The sequence below is a fragment of the Pristiophorus japonicus genome, chromosome 4 (genome assembly GCF_044704955.1).
Source record: "Pristiophorus japonicus isolate sPriJap1 chromosome 4, sPriJap1.hap1, whole genome shotgun sequence".
NCBI lineage: Eukaryota > Metazoa > Chordata > Chondrichthyes > Pristiophoridae > Pristiophorus > Pristiophorus japonicus.
The window spans coordinates 218787166-218807188 of NC_091980.1; the positions used below are offsets into that span (position 1 = coordinate 218787166).

At 54.8% G+C, this 20023-nt stretch overlaps 1 protein-coding gene across 8 annotated transcripts in view; it reads left to right on the forward strand.

Moving 5' to 3' along the window:
- Positions 1–20023, forward strand: part of ralgapa1 (Ral GTPase activating protein catalytic subunit alpha 1) — a 298072-nt gene that overhangs the window by 118381 nt on the left and 159668 nt on the right. For 6 of the 8 annotated variants that reach the window (XM_070879109.1, XM_070879112.1, XM_070879106.1 and 3 more), the window contains exons 17-19: positions 4661–6292; positions 7115–7239; positions 9587–9803. In XM_070879109.1, coding sequence (XP_070735210.1) covers positions 4661–6292; positions 7115–7239; positions 9587–9803 — 1974 coding nt within the window. Of the gene's footprint in view, positions 1–3429; positions 3574–4660; positions 6293–7114; positions 7240–9586; positions 9804–20023 lie in introns of all 8 variants that reach the window. The other 2 variants (XM_070879113.1, XM_070879111.1) reach the window with 2 other exon arrangements.

Sequence of the window (20023 nt, forward strand, 5' to 3'; positions counted from 1 at the left end):
TTTGATCTGGTCAGCTTTCAAGCTAAAACTATAATTTAGGTTGTTTTCTCCCATGAACCTCTCGAATATACCCTTCAGCAATTTACAGGCCACTGTTCCTACATCTACTTCCTAAATTCCCTATTCCCACCAAACAGCTGACCACCCAACTTACTTTGCTGGTTCCCATGCTAGCTGACATTAACAGTTCTCTCTCCTCAGTTACTGTCCCTCAAATCTGCCGTCATCACCCCATTCCTCAAAAAATCAACCCTTGACCCTTCTGTCCATGCAAACTACCGCCCCATCTCCAACATCTCTTTCCTTTCCAAAGTCCTTGAACGTGTTACCGCCTCTCAAATCCATGCCCATCTTTCCAACTTACTCCATGTTTGAATCCCTCCAATCAGGTTTCCACCCCTGCCACAGTATCGAAACGTCTCTCATCAAGTGACTATGACAAAGGTAAACTATCCCTCCTTGTCCTTCTTGACTTGTCTGCAGCCTTTGATACTGTTGACCACTCCATCCTTCTCCAACACCGCTCCACCGTCATCCAGCTGGGTGGGACTCTACACTCACCTGGTTCCATTCTTATCTATCTAATCGTTGCCAGAGAATCGCCTACAATGGCTTCACTTCCCGCTCCCACATCATTAACCTCTGGGGTCACCCAAGCATCAATCCTTGGCTCCCTTCACTATTTCTCATTTACATGCTGCCCCTTGGCAACATCATCCAAAAACACAGCATCAGTTTCCACATGTATGCTAATGACACCTACCTCACCACCACTTCTCTTGACCTCTCCATAGTCTCTAAATTATCAGACTGCTTGGTTCTGGATGAGTAAAAGTGTTCTCCAATTAAATATTGGGAAGACCAAAGCCATTATTTTCAGACCCTGCCACAAACTCCGTTCCCTAGCCACTGACTCGGTCCCTCTCCCTAACATTTGTCTGAGGCTGAATTACACTGTTCATAACCTTGGTGTCATATTTGACCCTGAAATTAGCTTCCGACCACACATCCGTGGCATGGCTAAGACGGCCTATTTCCACCTTCGTAACATTGCCCGTCTCCGCCCTTGCATCAGCTCCTCCGCTGCTGGAACCCTCATCCATGCCTTGTTATCTCTAGACTTGACTATTCCAACGCACTCCTGGCTGACCTCTCACATCTACCCTATGTAAACTTGAGGTCATCCAAAATTCGTCTGCCCTGTCCTAACTCTCAGCAAGTCCCGCTCACCCATCACCCCTGTGCTCACGGTACTTTGGCTCCCGGTTAAGTAATGCCTTGATTTCAAAATTCTCATTCTTGTTTTCAAATCCCTCCCTGACCTTGCCCTTTCCTATCTCTGTAATCTCCTCAACTCCCCGAGATATCTGCACTCCTCTAATTCTGCCCTCTTGAGCATCGGAGATTATATTTGCTCAACCATCGGTGGCCGTGCCTTCTGTTGCCTAGGCCCTAAGCTCTGGAATTCCCTGCCTAAACCTCACACCTCTCTACCTCTCTTTCCTCCTTTAAGACACTCCTCAAACCTACCTTTTTGACCAAGCTTTTGGTCATCTGCCCTAATTTCTCCTTATATGGCTCCTTGTCAAATCTTTTTGTCTCAATACTCCTGTGAAGCGCCTTAGGATGTTTTACTACATTAAAGGTGCTATATAAATACAAGTTGTTGTAAATTTCACAACTTTAGTATACCCTACATCATGTGAATAATTAAATGAAGAAGAAAGACAATTGAGTTGCTGAATGTTCTTCATTGTTTGACATATGTCTCCCACACAGCATGTACCCAACTAATTACCTCGGGTTATGCAAGAATGTAGGTTTTTCAGTTGGGGGAATTGGTAATCTGTTTCAGGTCACCAACAATGGCACCGATCTTGGGACTTTATGTGATATAGCAGAGCGTTTCTCAAACTGTGGTTCACGGACCCCTGGGGGTCCATAGAGACTTTCCGTGGGTCCGCGGCTGGAGGTAATTTCAAGCCTGCTCTTTTATAAAACCAGCACTGATTCAGTTCTTGCGAATTATTCTCAGAGGCTGAGCCCACCTCTTCTCAGAGGCCACAGCTCTCTCTCACTTTGCAATGAGCGCTCCCTGCCGGTCGAGCCGATTCCTCTCCCTGGTACCGCAACCCTGTGCCATCCTCCCGACACGTGATCAAAGAACCTATGGGGGCTCTGCAAACACACAAAATCCCACAGTGCAGCTGTTACAAAACATTGAAGTGGGACAGTATGGCAGTGACTCGTGCTCCCAGCAGCATGTGCGTGGGTACTCATGCCCTCACTCATCTTGATCAGCCTGCTGACTGTTTTAAAAATTGTCCAGCAGTAAGTGATTAATAGTGGTCGTCCGTTGCTGCGGAGTACCCAGAATTGGTGTGAGAAGCAGGCGCACCCATCTCACTGATGTCTGTAAGTAAATACATGTTTTCTCAAAAGCATTATTAAAACACTCTTTGCATGTAGCACTTTCATATTATGAGTATTATATAGTATAATTTAGATGGGGGTCCGTGATTACTAATTGATTTGTAAAGAGGTCCTTCCACCAAAAAAAAGTTTGGGAACCACTGATACAGGAGACCAAATGTAGCAGTGTTCATTTACCATGGCATGTTTTCACATGCATGCTAGGAAAATGATTTTCCAGGAACAATTCAAGTTAGAGACTCCATTGCTACAGTGTGTGGTAGGTACATATCAAAGAATGAAGACCTTGCATGATGGGTACTCTATCCTTCTATGTAAGTATCCAAAAAGCTGTTTCTACCCTGTACAGCGGTCCATTCTAGAAAACAGTTGATTGTCTCTTGGGCACTTGCCTGCATCATTTGTATAGTTATTTATTTGTGTAATTAAAAAAAATATTTTTTAAGATGGCATATTACTCGTGAGAAAAGCATTTGAACCTAGTCAGTCAGTTGTGGGTCTTTTGTACACCTCGATGGCTTATTGAATGAACAATCTGTTTACTTCACAATTACCAAGATCCCTAAACCTTTGTCGCAAAATTTAAAAGTCCACTGCCACATGCTGTACAACATGAGGATAAAATCCTTCAGATTTTCTTTGTGCAAGACCTTTTAAAATTAGTACACATCATTTATGTAATGGTGACTAGAATTTATTGGTATCAAAATAATCGCATACGTTTTAAACATGTTGCCTGTACATGATTTTGATGTCTAATGCATAAAATGGGATATAATCCAATTAATCTCACCCTTTTAGTGAATTTTAAATGTTATGTTAGATTATCTGAGATCCTAGGTCATGGTATGTTCATAGAATTGTCTTCTGCAGTTATACGTCTAGTTTACTTTTGTGTGTCCTGGTTTTTGTCTTTTTGTGAAAGCACTTTTTCATTACTACTACTCTTTGCTTTTATTCCCTCTTTTCTCTTCATTTTTAATTTTTTTTTTAAAGCCATCGGAAGCCGATCCATTGGTGATTGTGTTTGTCCATCGGCCTCTATGCGCAATGCTAAAAGTGCACCTGTTCTGCTCCATACTTCTTCCAATCCTTACCTGCTTGACTTAGTCCTCACCCCCTTTTTTGATGATCTTCCAGGTAGTTCCAGCTCTGCTTATTCCTGTGACTATTTATCAATTGTCTTGTTGCTTGCTTGGCTATTCTAAGTGCATAACAATTAATGGGACTTGTAAAATGGAGCAGAATGTAAAAGCTTAGATTGTTGCTAAGTTAATTAGTGCTAGAAATTGGGAAACAAATTACAGGATAAATATTGACTTGTATAATTAGCCAGTCTCTCCCTTACTGCATTAATGTTTTTAGCCATCTATTTACTTGAATGTTTGCTGCAAACATTATAAAAAATTTTAAAACCTGCAAAAGCTAGAAATCTGAAACAAAAACAGAAAAGGTTGTAAATAAATAAGCTAGCCAGCATTTATGGAGAAAATAATATTTCAGGGCCGTTCAGAATTGAAAAGTAACAAATGTGTTAATCGAATTGGAAAAAATTGGAGGGATAGATGTGTGTGTGTGTGTGTGTGTGTGTGTTATATATCCCTTTTTTCTAATTCTATTAAAATAGAAACATTAACTTTAGTAAACACTACAGAAATTATATGTAATTTTAACAAAGCTAAGTTGGGTTAAGAAATCACAGGTTATGGAGATTGCAAAAGAAATGTAAAATAAACATGATTTATATTCATTGTGTGAAATAGTTCGATTTTTGTGCTCCTATGTTTCTTTATTTGTCACAAGCCTTTAGAAGGTTCCTGTAAATAATGAAGATTCCCTCTTTCAAGCAAACAAAGCAAACCTTGCATGTTAATATAATGCTGTTCCATTTAGCCAAACCATCTGAAGATGACAAGTTGCTTCTAATAACTGGAAATCCAGAATCATAAGTTTGAGAAATGTAGTTCAAAAGATTGGCAATTGGATATATGGGATAGCATTTTACATTATTTTACAAATACCCTGTAGTACAATAAATGATTGACAGTGGTCAGAATTGATATACTGATCTTTGTGGGCATTCATCCTCCCATTCATTTAAGCTTGATGTATTTTATCCTGAGCTGGCTTGTACAAATGCAAGGGATGGCTGGGAATGGTAATGTTTGTTTTGTTGGATATTCCAATCTCTCCAAATTATAACCATTAATTGTGGTTTATTTTCAAGATCTTGATGATGCCCAAATTTTGGCCCGGCCTACTCGAACAAGGCATTATTCTCAGAGTGAAGAAAACACCTCTGAAGTATTTAGCACTGTCCGTGAAGAGCAGCCAATGCCACGAAGCAGCAGCACGTCTGATATAATGGAACCATTCATAGCTGAAAGAGCTAAAGGTGCAGTTCCTGTCATTGACAGCTCATCAGTTCCTTCAAGTTTGCAAAGTTCTGCTGAGGTGTTCTCATTATCTAGGTCCATTGAAAGTCACTTTACAGATACACACAGTACAGAATGCTCTCTGGAAGTTGGTGATAGTATTTATGATCACCTTTGTCATCTTGTAGGGGATGTAGAAACAGTAGCATCCTATTATGAGTACAGTCAGAACAAAATAGATGACAGTGAGGCAGACTTGCTGTCCTCCATACGGAAGTATTTTAATGAGACTATTCAAGAAGCTGAGCACACCAAAGAGAAATTGGATATGGACAAAAATAGCATTCCCTTAAATGAAAATATTGAGGTGATGGTAGATGAGACGGACCTGGACTGTGAGGGGCTGGCAAGAATGTGCCATGCTAGTAGCCAGGATATGATGTTGGGAGGGAACACTGAAGCACAGGTAAAAATACAGGACTTGGAAAATACTGGAAACTCTGTTCCATGTCCAGAAGAAGATTATTTGAGTATTACTACATTTTCTGCTGGAGAAAAGCAGTTACCAGAGACTAATATTGAACAGCATAATTGCAAACAACTTGAAAGCTTTGAACAGGGAATGTCATCAGAGATGGAGTCAGAAAATCCAGATTTCAAACAGAGGAGAAAAGTCTTTACTCGCCAGATGGCAACTGAGGTAGACCTTGCAAAAGTGGTAGTATCACCGGATCATCATCGATCCATGCAGACTTGCAACAAAGTAATAGTTCAAAGTAAAAGGAAACTGCTAGCTGATGCTTCTTGTCAAACTTCTACGGTCACAGAACTTAGCAATAAGATAACTGACGCACATAGCATGTATTCAAATAAGAATCCACACAGTACCGCAATTACTGACCCACTTAAAGCTTTAAGTGCACAAAAATTTTCAGCTAACCGAGAATTCACTGATGCAGCAACACCAGAGACGCAGTACTTAAGCATAGCAAATAAGAAAAAGAATAGCAGTATGCATGTTAGTTTTAGGCCATCTACTGAGTCTGTACAGTTCCACACCCCTTTGGACAGTAAGGAAGCTCACTGGAAGTTGAGACTTCGAAGACTTAGTGGTTTCAGTAGTGGCTCATCTGCACCAACTGATTCGATGAAACCTGGTGTCTATAGGCCTCTGGACACGAGAGTTTCTCATAATGAATATAAGAACCGGAAGTCAACATTGATAACTGCTGCAAGTGCCCCAGTGCTGAAGGGAAGTACAGGTGGTAGTCAGGTGGCTGGTCCTGCAACACTTAGGTCCTGTAGCTTACAGGAATCAGTGCAGCAACAGAGTTCCCTAGGTGGTGTTTACAGAACTGTTGTACACGCTTTTTCAAAGTCGAAGGCAAATGTTTCCCCACAGAGACAGAGAAAAGTACCAGCAGAGGCTCCACTGAGGGATCTGTACAGTCATGTTTTGGGATATTTTGGAAGGAAAGTTGCAGGTGAGCACTAACAGTGTGCAGCGCACAAAGGAGCACCTGTTTGGCTTGCTGCAACTGAAAAGCTTTAAGCAATCAAATAGCTTGGGGATGATCACTGCTGTCCTTTATTGGTTTTGCATGCGCTTTTGATTAGCTGATATGTCCTGGCAAACATTTTGTTTTTCCCCACAAAATTCATACTAATGTTTCCCTTTTTTGTGTGCAGGTTTTCAGTTGTTAATCTTTGACAGTAAATTTATTAGTGGTTGGTTATGGTGGCATGATGAATTGAATCTGTGTTAATGCACTTTACATTGTTTTAAATATTTTCAGCACTAGGGGGCAGACTTTGCAAGTATAGTACTCAAAGTCTCAATAGAGTCTTGAATTGAGAAATTACTTGTGTTTGTAAAAGTGTAATTCATCTTTTGACTTTCAAGGAAATAAACTTATAAGATGAAACTATTTATTTTACAGAAGTTTTGAAACATGGTTATAGAAAAATAATTTTTTGAGTTGAAAGTTCATATTCATTATGTCTTGGGAAGGAAAATATGTTGACGGTAGTTTAGATAGAAATCAAATTTCTCTTCAATCAAAGATTAAAAATTGTTAACCTCTACTAATCTTTTTAATATAAAATATGCTAATGCTAACTTGTGATTACCTCTAATTGCACACAGTAAGGATAGGACAATTCATATCTTGGGGGACTGCATGTTTTGGCAAGTAACCCTTGCAATGCTAAACTCCTTTTATTGCTTTAATTTGTAAATAATAGTGTGTTTTTGTATTAATTATGAAGTTGTGTTATTGTGTTTTAAATGCATTATTTGCTTTCAGTCAATAAGGAGGACCCTAGTCAAAAACCTCGACCTTTCAGCACTGATATTGGAAATAGTAATCCCAACATCAGTGATCTTATGGATGAGTTTATAGCAGAACGATTGCGAACTGGTACTTCAGTGGTAAGTTGGTTTACCACCTTGTATTACAATTGTATTTATAATGGAAACTAGTAGTAATTGTGTGTCTGTTCCGTACTCTTCCCACATTGCTATTTTCTGCAGCCTTGCACCAGGAAAGTGCAACACTTTAGGAAACATTAGTGGGATGAACAGTTTGACATTGCATTTTGTAAATTTATTTTTAAGAATTAATGGCTTCCTGTCCAAAGATAAGGGCCCGTAATTTGCAGTCAACAGCGAAGCAAAGGGCCCGAAGTAAGCCTCCCACAAAGATCTCACTATCTCTGTGGCGAGAAGTTTGGCTTTTCCGGCATGTAATTGAAATTAACGCAAGTTAATGGGGAATCCCTAATGCGAGCTGCTGTGATGTCAACAAGTGTTTAAGCAGCCAATCAAAACAGAATCCTCAGAACAGCAAACCAGGAAGTGGGTAAGCTCCTTTGATTCTAACTTTTTAAAAACAATGTTAGAGCAAAACAAATATTGAGGCTCTTACATGGGGAAAAGGCAAACCTGAAATAGAGGAACAAACTATTTTTTTTAATTCCTTTTTTATATATAAGTTTCATTAAAATGGATAAATTTGACACTGCACAAAATTAAAATGAGTTTTTCAGGACCACAACCTTTGTTTAGCAGTTAGTATGTTGTTAAAACCCCAGTTACACCCAATCCAAAAGGATTTAACTTTTAATGGGGTATTTAATAGTGGTATTACCACGGAAGAGTCAAAGTTTTCGTCCGTTTTAATGTCACAGCAATGAATGAATGTCCGCAACGTCAGGATTTCCACATTTAGATGTGCATGCGCTACATCCTGAAGTTGAGGTCAGTTTCAATGGGGTAATAACAGCGAACTCTGTGTGTTCGCTGTTATTACCCACCGCAAATTCCAGGCCAAGGTGTCTCCACGCAGGGTGGGAGTTGCAGAAAATAGAGGATGCTGTTGAGTAGCAGAGAATTGCAGGCAGGATCCCTGTCCACCTTAAACAGAAAATGGTGCAAAGTTTGAGAGAAGAGGGAATAGAAATTAAGGTTAACTTGGAGTGATCCAAATTGATTCGGTTTGGATGAATTCAAGTTTTGAGTGGTCTACTCCTATCAAAAAAAACTAACCGTGGAGCATAGAAATATGTGCACTGTCATTGTCCTATATTCTTGTGCTTGTTTTCTGCTTTGATAGGCCAACAGATTATTGCTATTACCGAACACAACAAAGTACAAAGGCAAATTTGAAGTTTGAAAATTATTTATTACTCTCCACATATAAACACAAAATTACTATCATCCCACATGGGAATATCATAACTTTTCCCTCTTTCCCTATAAAAATTCTGTGCAATCAGTTGACCTTACCCACTGTGCTATGTACTTTTTTTGTTGTGCACCATGACGTTTTGGTAATCTGGACAGCAGTAGAGCTGTCTCCCATATCAAAAAGAAATGTTCATAAATACTTTGCAGTTTTATTTTAAATTTCTCTCCTGTGAATATTGTTAAAACAGTGCGGCACATAAAACATTTTTTTAAATGAAATATTGAAATTCTTATTCCAACATTCTCACCAAGATACTTTACAGCCAATGTTCCGTTTTAAGGCAGCACTCTGCAGCTCCTGCGCAGCCGGCTCACTGGCTTTTAAATAGGAAAAATCGTGCAGGCGCGGTATTTTGAATGAGCCGCGCACCCCAGAAAAAATTAACAGAGCATTGTTTTCAACTTGAGTTTCTCTACTCGCAACTTATCCTTTCTCTGCTGGAGATGGTCAGTTTTTCTGGGGTAAGTTCCATGGGCATCAGCAATTCTCCAGTACTTTGCCGAACTCATTATCTTCATATATGAACACCTGTAGCATCACAGCTAATTCAGCCTAGATCAGAGATTGAATCTGGGGTCTTCTGGTTTTATGGATTAATACTACACTTGAGTGGTGTTTTATTTTTTTTTATTTTTTTTAAATTCACTGCAGTTCCATTTAAACTATGCAAAACTAAATTATTTTGTTTAAAAACTGATTTAGCTCTATGCATTGCTTTTACAAATATATTTAAGAGCACTTTTGCAGCAATGTTGTCTTGAGGGCTTATGGTTCGAGTTGAAGCCATGTAGTGGGTTGATGAAAATTGTTGCATCTAAAGCAGATTAAAGTATCAACAACAGCAGCTTGCATTTATATAGCACCTTTAATATAGTAAAATGTCCCAAGGTGCTTCACAGGAGCAATTATCAAACAAATAAATTATTTCATGAGATTCACTTCCACCCTTAACTGGATCATAATTAATCTATTCAAGCTACATAAATTTGGTATGATTAAGGAAAAAAGTAATTTTATTTTTCATACTAGAATGTTTTGAGGAGGGGAAGCAGTCCTGGTAGTTTGGAAGTGCCAAAAGACCTTCCTGATTTGTTGAACAGACAGAATCAGACGCGACCGGTAGATGACCCAGGCGTCCCATCAGAATGGACTTCCCCAGCCAGTGCTGGAAGCAGTGATCTCATTAGTTCTGACAGCCATTCGGATTCTTTCAATGCTTTTCAATATGATGGACAAAAATTTGAGAGTAAGTATGTTCTCATTCTGGTATTTCTGTTCAAATTTTGAGATGTGTTCATTTATTGATATTCCGAAGGCTGTATCTCTGAAATAAATAACTGCAGTTTTGGATTGATTTGATTTGAGATGTTGCGAATGTCCTTTCATGTGGGAGACCAAATTTAACCCATATTGATGGATTGAGGATCTTCTCCCTCACTCGACTCTTTACTGTACCGTCAAGTTTTTGTGGCAAGCCACATAGTACGTAAAATTTATAATGCAAAACAAGTTGAACGGTTATACATTAAGGACATTTGCTGAATTCTGAGCTGCTAGCTCATTCAGATAGACCATTATGATGTGCAAACATTCATAATAGTTCACAAGGAGATGCTATTCTGAATAATAAGTGCTTTAACCCAATTTAAGACAGAATAAAAGGGCCTTCACTGCACCTTGTCCTGTTATAGCTGACCTGTTTTTTTCCCTCCGGATCCTCTGCATACTATTGGAGTTAAGCCAGGCTTAATGGAATCTGGAGAAACCACATGCTTAGTACACATATAAAATGTCCTGATGTAAATAGGCAGTTACCGCATGTAGATCCCTACTCGGTGCAGAGTTGATGGGCCGAATGGCCTCCTTCTGTGCTGTACTATTCTATGATTCTATGATTTTTGTGATGTATAAATTTCCAGGGCCTGTACAATTGCACCAGTCATCTGTTTGTTTTTCCCTAGCTAAAAAGGTTGCATTCGGTGTTCCTCAGGTTGTACCTCTTGAATTGGGACAAAGCCTTTAATCTCGCCACAGTCATAGGTCAAATTAGAAAACTATTGTTCTTGTTCACAGTTAGAAAATGTATTATTTTCAAAGCGGCTAGTACTTCATTTCATCCTTTTTCAAGATTAAATTAGCCATTCTGTACTAGCTGAATCTCTAGAATAAATGCCATAGTGCTGTGGGCAATGGGAATCACACCAATAAATCAAATGGAAAATAACATGGAATCAATGTGACTGAAACAAGCAAAGCTGCAACAACCATTGACCAGCCATGGTCACACGAGATCAAAAAAGCAGGGTAAAAACAAATATGTGCACAAACCTGGAGGTTGAGGCATGAAATTGGAATGTAACAATCAGCAATACATTGTGTAACCGCAGCTGGGCTGCACTGACCCAGGGACTGCACAGCTTGCGTCAAGTTGAATTTAATATACCTCTAAAGTTGGAACATTATATTGCCCCGACTTCTGCCATTTGCCTTCGAGTCTCTGAACACTCTTGCAATTGTGTGTTCCATATTATGGTGGACAAAATTGAGAAACAAGAAAAAGGATAACAGAGTGCCTCTTTGAATCTGGAGTTACTGAGCTTAATGGGCCCAAGTTTCCGCCCTCTGGAAAGACGGCGCATCTCGATAAGGTGCGCCGACTTTCTGGAAGAAAAGGGGCGTCGAACACTTACCTTGTGATTCTCCAGTCTGCTCAGGACGTCTTCGTGCTCGGCATGGCGCAGCACAAGGGGTCGGGGGCGGAGCCAGGTCTTGGTGCGCTAGAGTGTGCGCGCATGTGCAGTAGCTCCAGGCCCCCGAGGCTGCGGGAGGGGCCCGACCCTAGCCCTGGCCGAATGAGCTCACCGAGCAAAGATCGGACTGGACCTCTGTCGCGTTCAGCTCCCTCCCCCCCATCTTCTCTCCCCGCCCCCCCTTTTCTCTCCCCATCGTTGGCGGGCCCCGCCCAAAATGGCAGCGGCAGCAGCCCGGCCCAGCCTGTTCAGCCTCTCCCCCTCCCTCCCACTCAGCCTCTCTCCCCCCTCCCTCCCATTCAGCCTCTCCCCCCTCCCTCCTGTTCAGCCTTCCCCCCCCCCCTTCTCCCACCCCTTCTCTTCCCATTCTTTCCCACCGCCCCCCCCCCCCCCTTATCTTCCCCTCTTCTACCCCTTCTCTCCCTCCATGTCGTCGGCGGGGCCCGCCCGGCATCTTGCTGGGGGCGGGCCCCGCCCGAAGTGTCGGCGACGGCCTGACCCGGCCCGTTCCGTCTCAGCGGCGCGGCCCGGCCCAACCCGTTCAGCCTTTTCCCCCCTCCTCTCGCCCCCCTCCCTCCTCTCGCGCCCCCCGCCCTCCTCTCGCGCCCCCCTCCCTCCTCTCGCGCCCCCCTCCCTCCTCTCGCGCCCCCCTCCCTCCTCTCTCGCCCCCCTCCCTCCTCTCTCGCCCCCCTCCCTCCTCTCTCGCCCCCCTCCCTCCTCTCTCGCCCCCCTCCCTCCTCTCTCGCCCCCCTCCCTCCTCTCTCGCCCCCCTCCCTCCTCTCTCGCCCCCCCTCCCTCCTCTCTCGCCCCCCTCCCTCCTCTCTCGCCCCCTCCCTCCTCTCTCGCCCCCTCCCTCCTCTCTCGCCCCCCTCCCTCCTCTCTCGCCCCCCTCCCTCCTCTCTCGCCCCCCTCCCTCCTCTCTCGCCCCCCTCCCTCCTCTCTCGCCCCCCTCCCTCCTCTCTCGCCCCCCTCCCTCCTCTCTCGCCCCCTCCCTCTCTCGCCCCCCTCCCTCCTCTCTCGCCCCCCTCCCTCCTCTCTCGCCCCCCTCCCTCCTCTCTCGCCCCCCTCCCTCCTCTCTCGCCCCCCTCCCTCCTCTCTCGCCCCCCTCCCTCCTCTCTCGCCCCCCTCCCTCCTCTCTCGCCCCCCTCCCTCCTCTCTCGCCCCCCTCCCTCCTCTCTCGCCCCCCTCCCTCCTCTCTCGCCCCCCTCCCTCCTCTCTCGCCCCCCTCCCTCCTCTCTCGCCCCCCTCCCTCCTCTCTCGCCCCCCTCCCTCCTCTCTCGCCCCCCTCCCTCCTCTCTCGCCCCCCTCCCTCCTCTCTCGCCCCCCTCCCTCCTCTCTCGCCCCCCCTCCCTCCTCTCTCGCCCCCCTCCCTCCTCTCTCGCCCCCCTCCCTCCTCTCTCGCCCCCCTCCCTCCTCTCTCGCCCCCCTCCCTCCTCTCTCGCCCCCCTCCCTCCTCTCTCGCCCCCCTCCCTCCTCTCTCGCCCCCCCTCCCTCCTCTCGCCCCCCTCCCTCCTCTCTCGCCCCCCCTCCCTCCTCTCTCGCCCCCCTCCCTCCTCTCTCGCCCCCCCTCCCTCCTCTCTCGCCCCCCCTCCCTCCTCTCTCGCCCCCCCTCCCTCCTCTCTCGCCCCCCTCCCTCCTCTCTCGCCCCCCTCCCTCCTCTCTCGCCCCCCCTCCCTCCTCTCTCGCCCCCCTCCCTCCTCTCTCGCCCCCCTCCCTCCTCTCTCGCCCCCCTCCCTCCTCTCTCGCCCAGCTCCCTCCTCTCTCGCCCCGCTCCCTCCTCTCTCGCCCTCCTCTCTCGCCCCCTCCCTCCTCTCTCGCCCCCCCCCTCCTCTCTCGCCCCCCCCTCCCTCCTCTCTCGCCCCCCCTCCCTCCTCTCTCGCCCCCCGCCCTCCTCTCTCGCCCCCCTCCCTCCTCTCTCGCCCTCCTCTCTCGCCCCCCTCCCTCCTCTCTCGCCCCCGCTCCCTCCTCTCTCGCCCTCCTCTCTCGCCCCCCCCTCCCTCCTCTCTCGCCCCCCCTCCCTCCTCTCTCGCCCCCCGCCCTCCTCTCTCGCCCCCCTCCCTCCTCTCTCGCCCTCCTCTCTCGCCCCCTCCCTCCTCTCTCGCCCCCCTCCCTCCTCTCTCGCCCCCCTCCCTCCTCTCTCGCCCCCCTCCCTCCTCTCTCTCGCCCCCCTCCCTCCTCTCTCGCCCCCTCCTCTCTCGCCCCCCTCCCTCCTCTCTCGCCCCCTCCCTCCTCTCTCGCCCCCTCCCTCCTCTCTCGCCCCCTCCCTCCTCTCTCGCCCCCCTCCCTCCTCTCTCGCCCCCCTCCCTCCTCTCTCGCCCCCTCCCTCCTCTCTCGCCCCCTCCCTCCTCTCTCGCCCCCCTCCCTCCTCTCTCGCCCCCCTCCCTCCTCTCTCGCCCCCCCTCCCTCCTCTCTCGCCCCCCCTCCCTCCTCTCTCGCCCCCCTCCCTCCTCTCTCGCCCCCCTCCCTCCTCTCTCGCCCCCCTCCCTCCTCTCTCGCCCCCCTCCCTCCTCTCTCGCCCTCCTCTCTCGCCCCCCCTCCCTCGCCCCCCTCCCTCCTCTCTCGCCCCCCCTCCCTCCTCTCTCGCCCCCCTCCCTCCTCTCTCGCCCTCCTCTCTCGCCCCCCTCCCTCCTCTCTCGCCCCCCTCCCTCCTCTCTCGCCCCCCTCCCTCCTCTCTCGCCCCCCTCCCTCCTCTCTCGCCCCCCTCCCTCCTCTCTCGCCCCCCTCCCTCCTCTCTCGCCCCCCTCCCTCCTCTCTCGCCCCCCTCCCTCCTCTCTCGCCCCCCTCCCTCCTCTCTCGCCCCCCTCCCTCCTCTCTCGCCCCCCTCCCTCCTCTCTCGCCCCCCTCCCTCCTCTCTCGCCCCCCTCCCTCCTCTCTCGCCCCCCTCCCTCCTCTCTCGCCCCCCTCCCTCCTCTCTCGCCCCCCTCCCTCCTCTCTCGCCCCCCCTCCCTCCTCTCTCGCCCCCCTCCCTCCTCTCTCGCCCCCCTCCCGCCTCTCTCGCCCCCCTCCCTCCTCTCTCGCCCCCCTCCCTCCTCTCTCGCCCCCCTCCCTCCTCTCTCGCCCCCCTCCCTCCTCTCTCGCCCCCCTCCCTCCTCTCTCCCCCCCCTCCCTCCTCCCCTCCCTCTCGCCCCCCCTCCCTCCTCTCTCGCCCCCCCTCCCTCCTCTCTCGCCCCCCCTCCCTCCTCTCTCGCCCCCCCCTCCCTCCTCTCTCGCCCCCCCTCCCTCCTCTCTCGCCCCCCTCCCTCCTCTCTCGCCCCGCTCCCTCCTCTCTCGCCCCCCTCCCTCCTCTCTCGCCCTCCTCTCTCGCCCCCCCCTCCCTCCTCTCTCGCCCCCCCCTCCCTCCTCTCTCCCCCCCTCCCTCCTCTCTCGCCCTCCTCTCTCGCCCCCCTCCCTCCTCTCTCGCCCCGCTCCCTCCTCTCTCGCCCTCCTCTCTGCCCCCCCCTCCCTCCTCTCTCGCCCCCCCTCCCTCCTCTCTCGCCCCCCGCCCTCCTCTCTCGCCCCCCTCCCTCCTCTCTCGCCCTCCTCTCTCGCCCCCTCCCTCCTCTCTCGCCCCCCTCCCTCCTCTCTCGCCCCCCTCCCTCCTCTCTCGCCCCCTCCCTCCTCTCTCGCCCCCTCCCTCCTCTCTCGCCCCCTCCCTCCTCTCTCGCCCCCTCCCTCCTCTCTCGCCCCCCTCCCTCCTCTCTCGCCCCCCTCCCTCCTCTCTCGCCCCCTCCCTCCTCTCTCGCCCCCCTCCCTCCTCTCTCGCCCCCCTCCCTCCTCTCTCGCCCCCCTCCCTCCTCTCTCGCCCCCCTCCCTCCTCTCTCGCCCCCCCTCCCTCCTCTCTCGCCCCCCTCCCTCCTCTCTCGCCCCCCCTCCCTCCTCTCTCGCCCCCCCTCCCTCCTCTCTCGCCCCCCTCCCTCCTCTCTCGCCCCCCTCCCTCCTCTCTCGCCCCCCTCCCTCCATTCTCGCCCCCCTCCCTCCTCTCTCGCCCCCCTCCCTCCTCTCTCGCCCCCCTCCCTCCTCTCTCGCCCCCCTCCCTCCTCTCTCGCCCTCCTCTCTCGCCCCCCCTCCCTCCTCTCTCGCCCCCCCTCCCTCCTCTCTCGCCCCCCTCCCTCCTCTCTCGCCCCCTCCCTCCCCTCTCGCCCCCCTCCCTCCTCTCTCGCCCCCTCCCTCCTCTCTCGCCCCCCTCCCTCCTCTCTCGCCCCCCTCCCTCCTCTCTCGCCCCCCTCCCTCCTCTCTCGCCCCCTCCCTCTCTCGCCCCCCTCCCTCCTCTCTCGCCCCCCTCCCTCCTCTCTCGCCCCCCTCCCTCCTCTCTCGCCCCCCTCCCTCCTCTCTCGCCCCCCTCCCTCCTCTCTCGCCCCCCTCCCTCCTCTCTCGCCCCCCTCCCTCCTCTCTCGCCCCCCTCCCTCCTCTCTCGCCCCCCTCCCTCCTCTCTCGCCCTCCTCTCTCGCCCTCCTCTCTCGCCCCCCTCCCTCCTCTCTCGCCCCCCTCCTCCTCCTCTCTCGCCCCCCTCCCTCCTCTCTCGCCCCCCTCCCTCCTCTCTCGCCCCCCTCCCTCCTCTCTCGCCCCCCTCCCTCCTCTCTCGCCCCCCTCCCTCCTCTCTCGCCCCCCTCCCTCCTCTCTCGCCCCCCTCCCTCCTCTCTCGCCCCCCTCCCTCCTCTCTCGCCCCCCTCCCTCCTCTCTCGCCCCCCTCCCTCCTCTCTCGCCCCCCTCCCTCCTCTCTCGCCCCCTCCCTCCTCTCTCGCCCCCCTCCCTCCTCTCTCGCCCCCCTCCCTCTCTCTCGCCCCCCTCCCTCCTCTCTCGCCCCTCTCCTCTCTCGCCCTCCTCTCTCGCCCCCCTCCCTCCTCTCTCGCCCCCCTCCCTCCTCTCTCGCCCCCCTCCCTCCTCTCTCGCCCCCCTCCCTCCTCTCTCGCCCCCCTCCCTCCTCTCTCGCCCCCCTCCCTCCTCTCTCGCCCCCCTCCCTCCTCTCTCGCCCCCTCCTCTCTCGCCCCCCTCCCTCCTCTCTCGCCCCCCTCCCTCCTCTCTCGCCCCCCTCCCTCCTCTCTCGCCCCCCTCCCTCCTCTCTCGCCCCTCCTCTCTCGCCCCCCTCCCTCCTCTCTCGCCCTCCTCTCTCGCCCCCCCTCCCTCCTCTCTCGCCCCCCCTCCCTCCTCTCTCGCCCCCCGCCCTCCTCTCTCGCCCCCCTCCCTCCTCTCTTCTTGCCCCGCCCTCCTCTCTCGCCCCCCTCCCTCCTCTCTCGCCCCGCTCCCTCCTCTCTCGCCCTCCTCTCTCGCCCCCCCTCCCTCCTCTCTCGCCCCCCCTCCCTCGTCTCTCGCCCCCCTCCCTCCTCTCTCGCCCGCCCTCCTCTCTCGCCCCCCTCCCTCCTCTCTCGCCCTCCTCTCTCGCCCCCTCCCTCCTCTCTCGCCCCCCTCCCTCCTCTCTCGCCCCCCCCCTCCTCTCTCGCCCCCCTCCCTCCTCTCTCGCCCTTCCCTCCCTCCTCTCTCGCCCCGCTCCCTCCTCTCTCGCCCTCCTCTCTCGCCCCCCTCCCTCCTCTCTCGCCCTCCTCTCTCGCCCCCCCTCCCTCCTCTCTCGCCCCCCTCCCTCCTCTCTCGCCCCCCCTCCCTCCTCTCTCGCCCCCCTCCCTCCTCTCTCGCCCCTCCCTCCTCTCTCGCCCCCCTCCCTCCTCTCTCGCCCCCCTCCCTCCTCTCTCGCCCCTCCCTCCTCTCTCGCCCCCCTCCCTCCTCTCTCGCCCCCCTCCCTCCTCTCTCGCCCCCCTCCCTCCTCTCTCGCCCCCCTCCCTCCTCTCTCGCCCCCCTCCCTCCTCTCTCGCCCCCCCTCCCTCCTCTCTCGCCCCCCTCCCTCCTCTCTCGCCCCCCTCCCTCCTCTCTCGCCCCCCTCCCTCCTCCTCTCGCCCCCTCCCTCCTCTCTCGCCCCCCTCCCTCCTCTCTCGCCCCCCTCCCTCCTCTCTCGCCCCCCTCCCTCCTCTCTCGCCCCCCTCCCTCCTCTCTCGCCCCCCTCCCTCCTCTCTCGCCCCCCTCCCTCCTCTCTCGCCCCCCTCCCTCCTCTCTCGCCCCCCTCCCTCCTCTCTCGCCCCCCCCCCTCCTCTCTCGCCCCCCTCCCTCCTCTCTCGCCCCCCCTCCCTCCTCTCTCGCCCCCCTCCCTCCTCTCTCGCCCCCCTCCCTCCTCTCTCGCCCCCCTCCCTCTCCCTCCCTCCTCTCTCGCCCCCCTCCCTCCTCTCTCGCCCCCCTCCCTCCTCTCTCGCCCCCCTCCCTCCTCTCTCGCCCCCCTCCCTCCTCTCTCGCCCTCCTCTCTCGCCCCCCTCCCTCCTCTCTCGCCCCCCCTCCCTCCTCTCTCGCCCCCCTCCCTCCTCTCTCGCCCCCCTCCCTCCTCTCTCGCCCCCCTCCCTCCTCTCTCGCCCCCCTCCCTCCTCTCTCGCCCCCCTCCCTCCTCTCTCGCCCCCCTCCCTCCTCTCTCGCCCCCCTCCCTCCTCTCTCGCCCCCCTCCCTCCTCTCTCGCCCCCCTCCCTCCTCTCTCGCCCCCCTCCCTCCTCTCTCGCCCCCCTCTCTCGCTCCTCTCTCTCGCCCCCCTCCCTCCTCTCTCGCCCCCCTCCCTCCTCTCTCGCCCCCCTCCCTCTCTCGCCCCCCTCCCTCCTCTCTCGCCCCCCTCCTCTCCTCGCCCCCCTCCCTCCTCTCTCGCCCCCCTCCCTCCTCTCTCGCCCCCCTCCCTCCTCTCTCGCCCCCTCCCTCCTCTCTCGCCCCCCTCCCTCCTCTCTCGCCCCCCTCCCTCCTCTCTCGCCCCCCTCCCTCCTCTCTCGCCCCCCTCCCTCCTCTCTCGCCCCCCTCCCTCCTCTCTCGCCCCCTCCCTCCTCTCTCGCCCCCCTCCCTCCTCTCTCGCCCCCCTCCCTCCTCTCTCGCCCCCCTCCCTCCTCTCTCGCCCCCCTCCCTCCTCTCTCGCCCCCCTCCCTCCTCTCTCGCCCCCTCCTCCCTCCTCTCTCGCCCCCCTCCCTCCTCTCTCGCCCCCCTCCCTCCTCTCTCGCCCCCCTCCCTCCTCTCTCGCCCCCCTCCCTCCTCTCTCGCCCCCCTCCCTCCTCTCTCGCCCCCCTCCCTCCTCTCTCGCCCCCCTCCCTCCTCTCTCGCCCCCCTCCCTCCTCTCTCGCCCCCCTCCCTCCTCTCTCGCCCCCCTCCCTCCTCTCTCGCCCCCCTCCCTCCTCTCTCGCCCCCCTCCCTCCTCTCTCGCCCCTCCCCTCCTCTCTCGCCCCCCTCCCTCCTCTCTCGCCCCCCTCCTCCTCCTCTCTCGCCCCCTCCCTCCTCTCTCGCCCCCCTCCCTCCTCTCTCGCCCCCCTCCCTCCTCTCTCGCCCCCCTCCCTCCTCTCGCCCCCCTCCCTCCTCTCTCGCCCCCCTCCCTCCTCTCTCGCCCCCTCCCTCCTCTCTCGCCCCCCTCCCTCCTCTCTCGCCCCCCTCCCTCCTCTCTCGCCCCCCTCCCTCCTCTCTCGCCCCCCTCCCTCCTCTCTCCGCCCCCCTCCTCCTCTCTCGCCCCCCTCCCTCCTCTCTCGCCCCCCTCCCTCCTCTCTCGCCCCCCTCCCTCCTCTCTCGCCCCCCTCCCTCCTCTCTCGCCCCCCTCCCTCCTCTCTCGCCCCCCTCCCTCCTCTCTCGCCCCCCTCCCTCCTCTCTCGCCCCCCTCCCTCCTCTCTCGCCCCCCTCCCTCCTCTCTCGCCCCCCCTCCCTCCTCTCTCGCCCCCCCTCCCTCCTCTCTCGCCCCCCTCTCTCTCGCCCTCCTCTCTCGCCCCCCTCCCTCCTCTCTCGCCCCCCTCCCTCCTCTCTCGCCCCCCTCCCTCCTCTCTCGCCCCCCTCCCTCCTCTCTCGCCCCCCTCCCTCCTCTCTCGCCCCCCTCCCTCCTCTCTCGCCCCCCTCCCTCCTCTCGCGCCCCCTCCCTCCTCTCTCCGCCCCCTCCCTCCTCTCTCGCCCCCCTCCCTCCTCTCTCGCCCCCCTCCCTCCTCTCTCGCCCCCCTCCCTCCTCTCTCGCCCCCCTCCCTCCTCTCTCGCCCCCCCTCCCTCCTCTCTCGCCCCCCTCCCTCCTCTCTCGCCCCCCTCCCTCCTCTCTCGCCCCCTCCCTCCTCTCTCGCCCCCCTCCCTCCTCTCTCGCCCCCCTCCCTCCTCTCTCGCCCCCCTCCCTCCTCTCTCGCCCCCTCCCTCTCTCTCGCCCCCCTCCCTCCTCTCTCGCCCCCCTCCCTCCTCTCTCGCCCCCCTCCCTCCTCTCTCGCCCCCCTCCCTCCTCTCTCGCCCCCCTCCCTCCTCTCTCGCCCCCCTCCCTCTCTCTCGCCCCCCTCCCTCCTCTCTCGCCCCCCTCCCTCCTCTCTCGCCCCCCTCCCTCCTCTCTCGCCCCCCTCCCTCCTCTCTCGCCCCCCTCCCTCCTCTCTCGCCCCCCTCCCTCCTCTCTCGCCCCCCTCCCTCCTCTCTCGCCCTCCTCTCCCCCCTCCCTCCTCTCTCGCCCCCCTCCCTCCTCTCTCGCCCCCCTCCCTCCTCTCTCGCCCCCCTCCCTCCTCTCTCGCCCCCCTCCCTCCTCTCTCGCCCCCCTCCCTCCTCTCTCGCCCCCCTCCCTCCTCTCTCGCCCCCTCCCGCCTCTCCCCCCCTCCCTCCTCTCTCGCCCCCCTCCCTCCTCTCTCGCCCCCCTCCCTCCTCTCTCGCCCCCCTCCCTCCTCTCTCGCCCCCCTCCCTCCTCTCTCGCCCCCCTCCCTCCTCTCTCGCCCCCCTCCCTCCTCTCTCG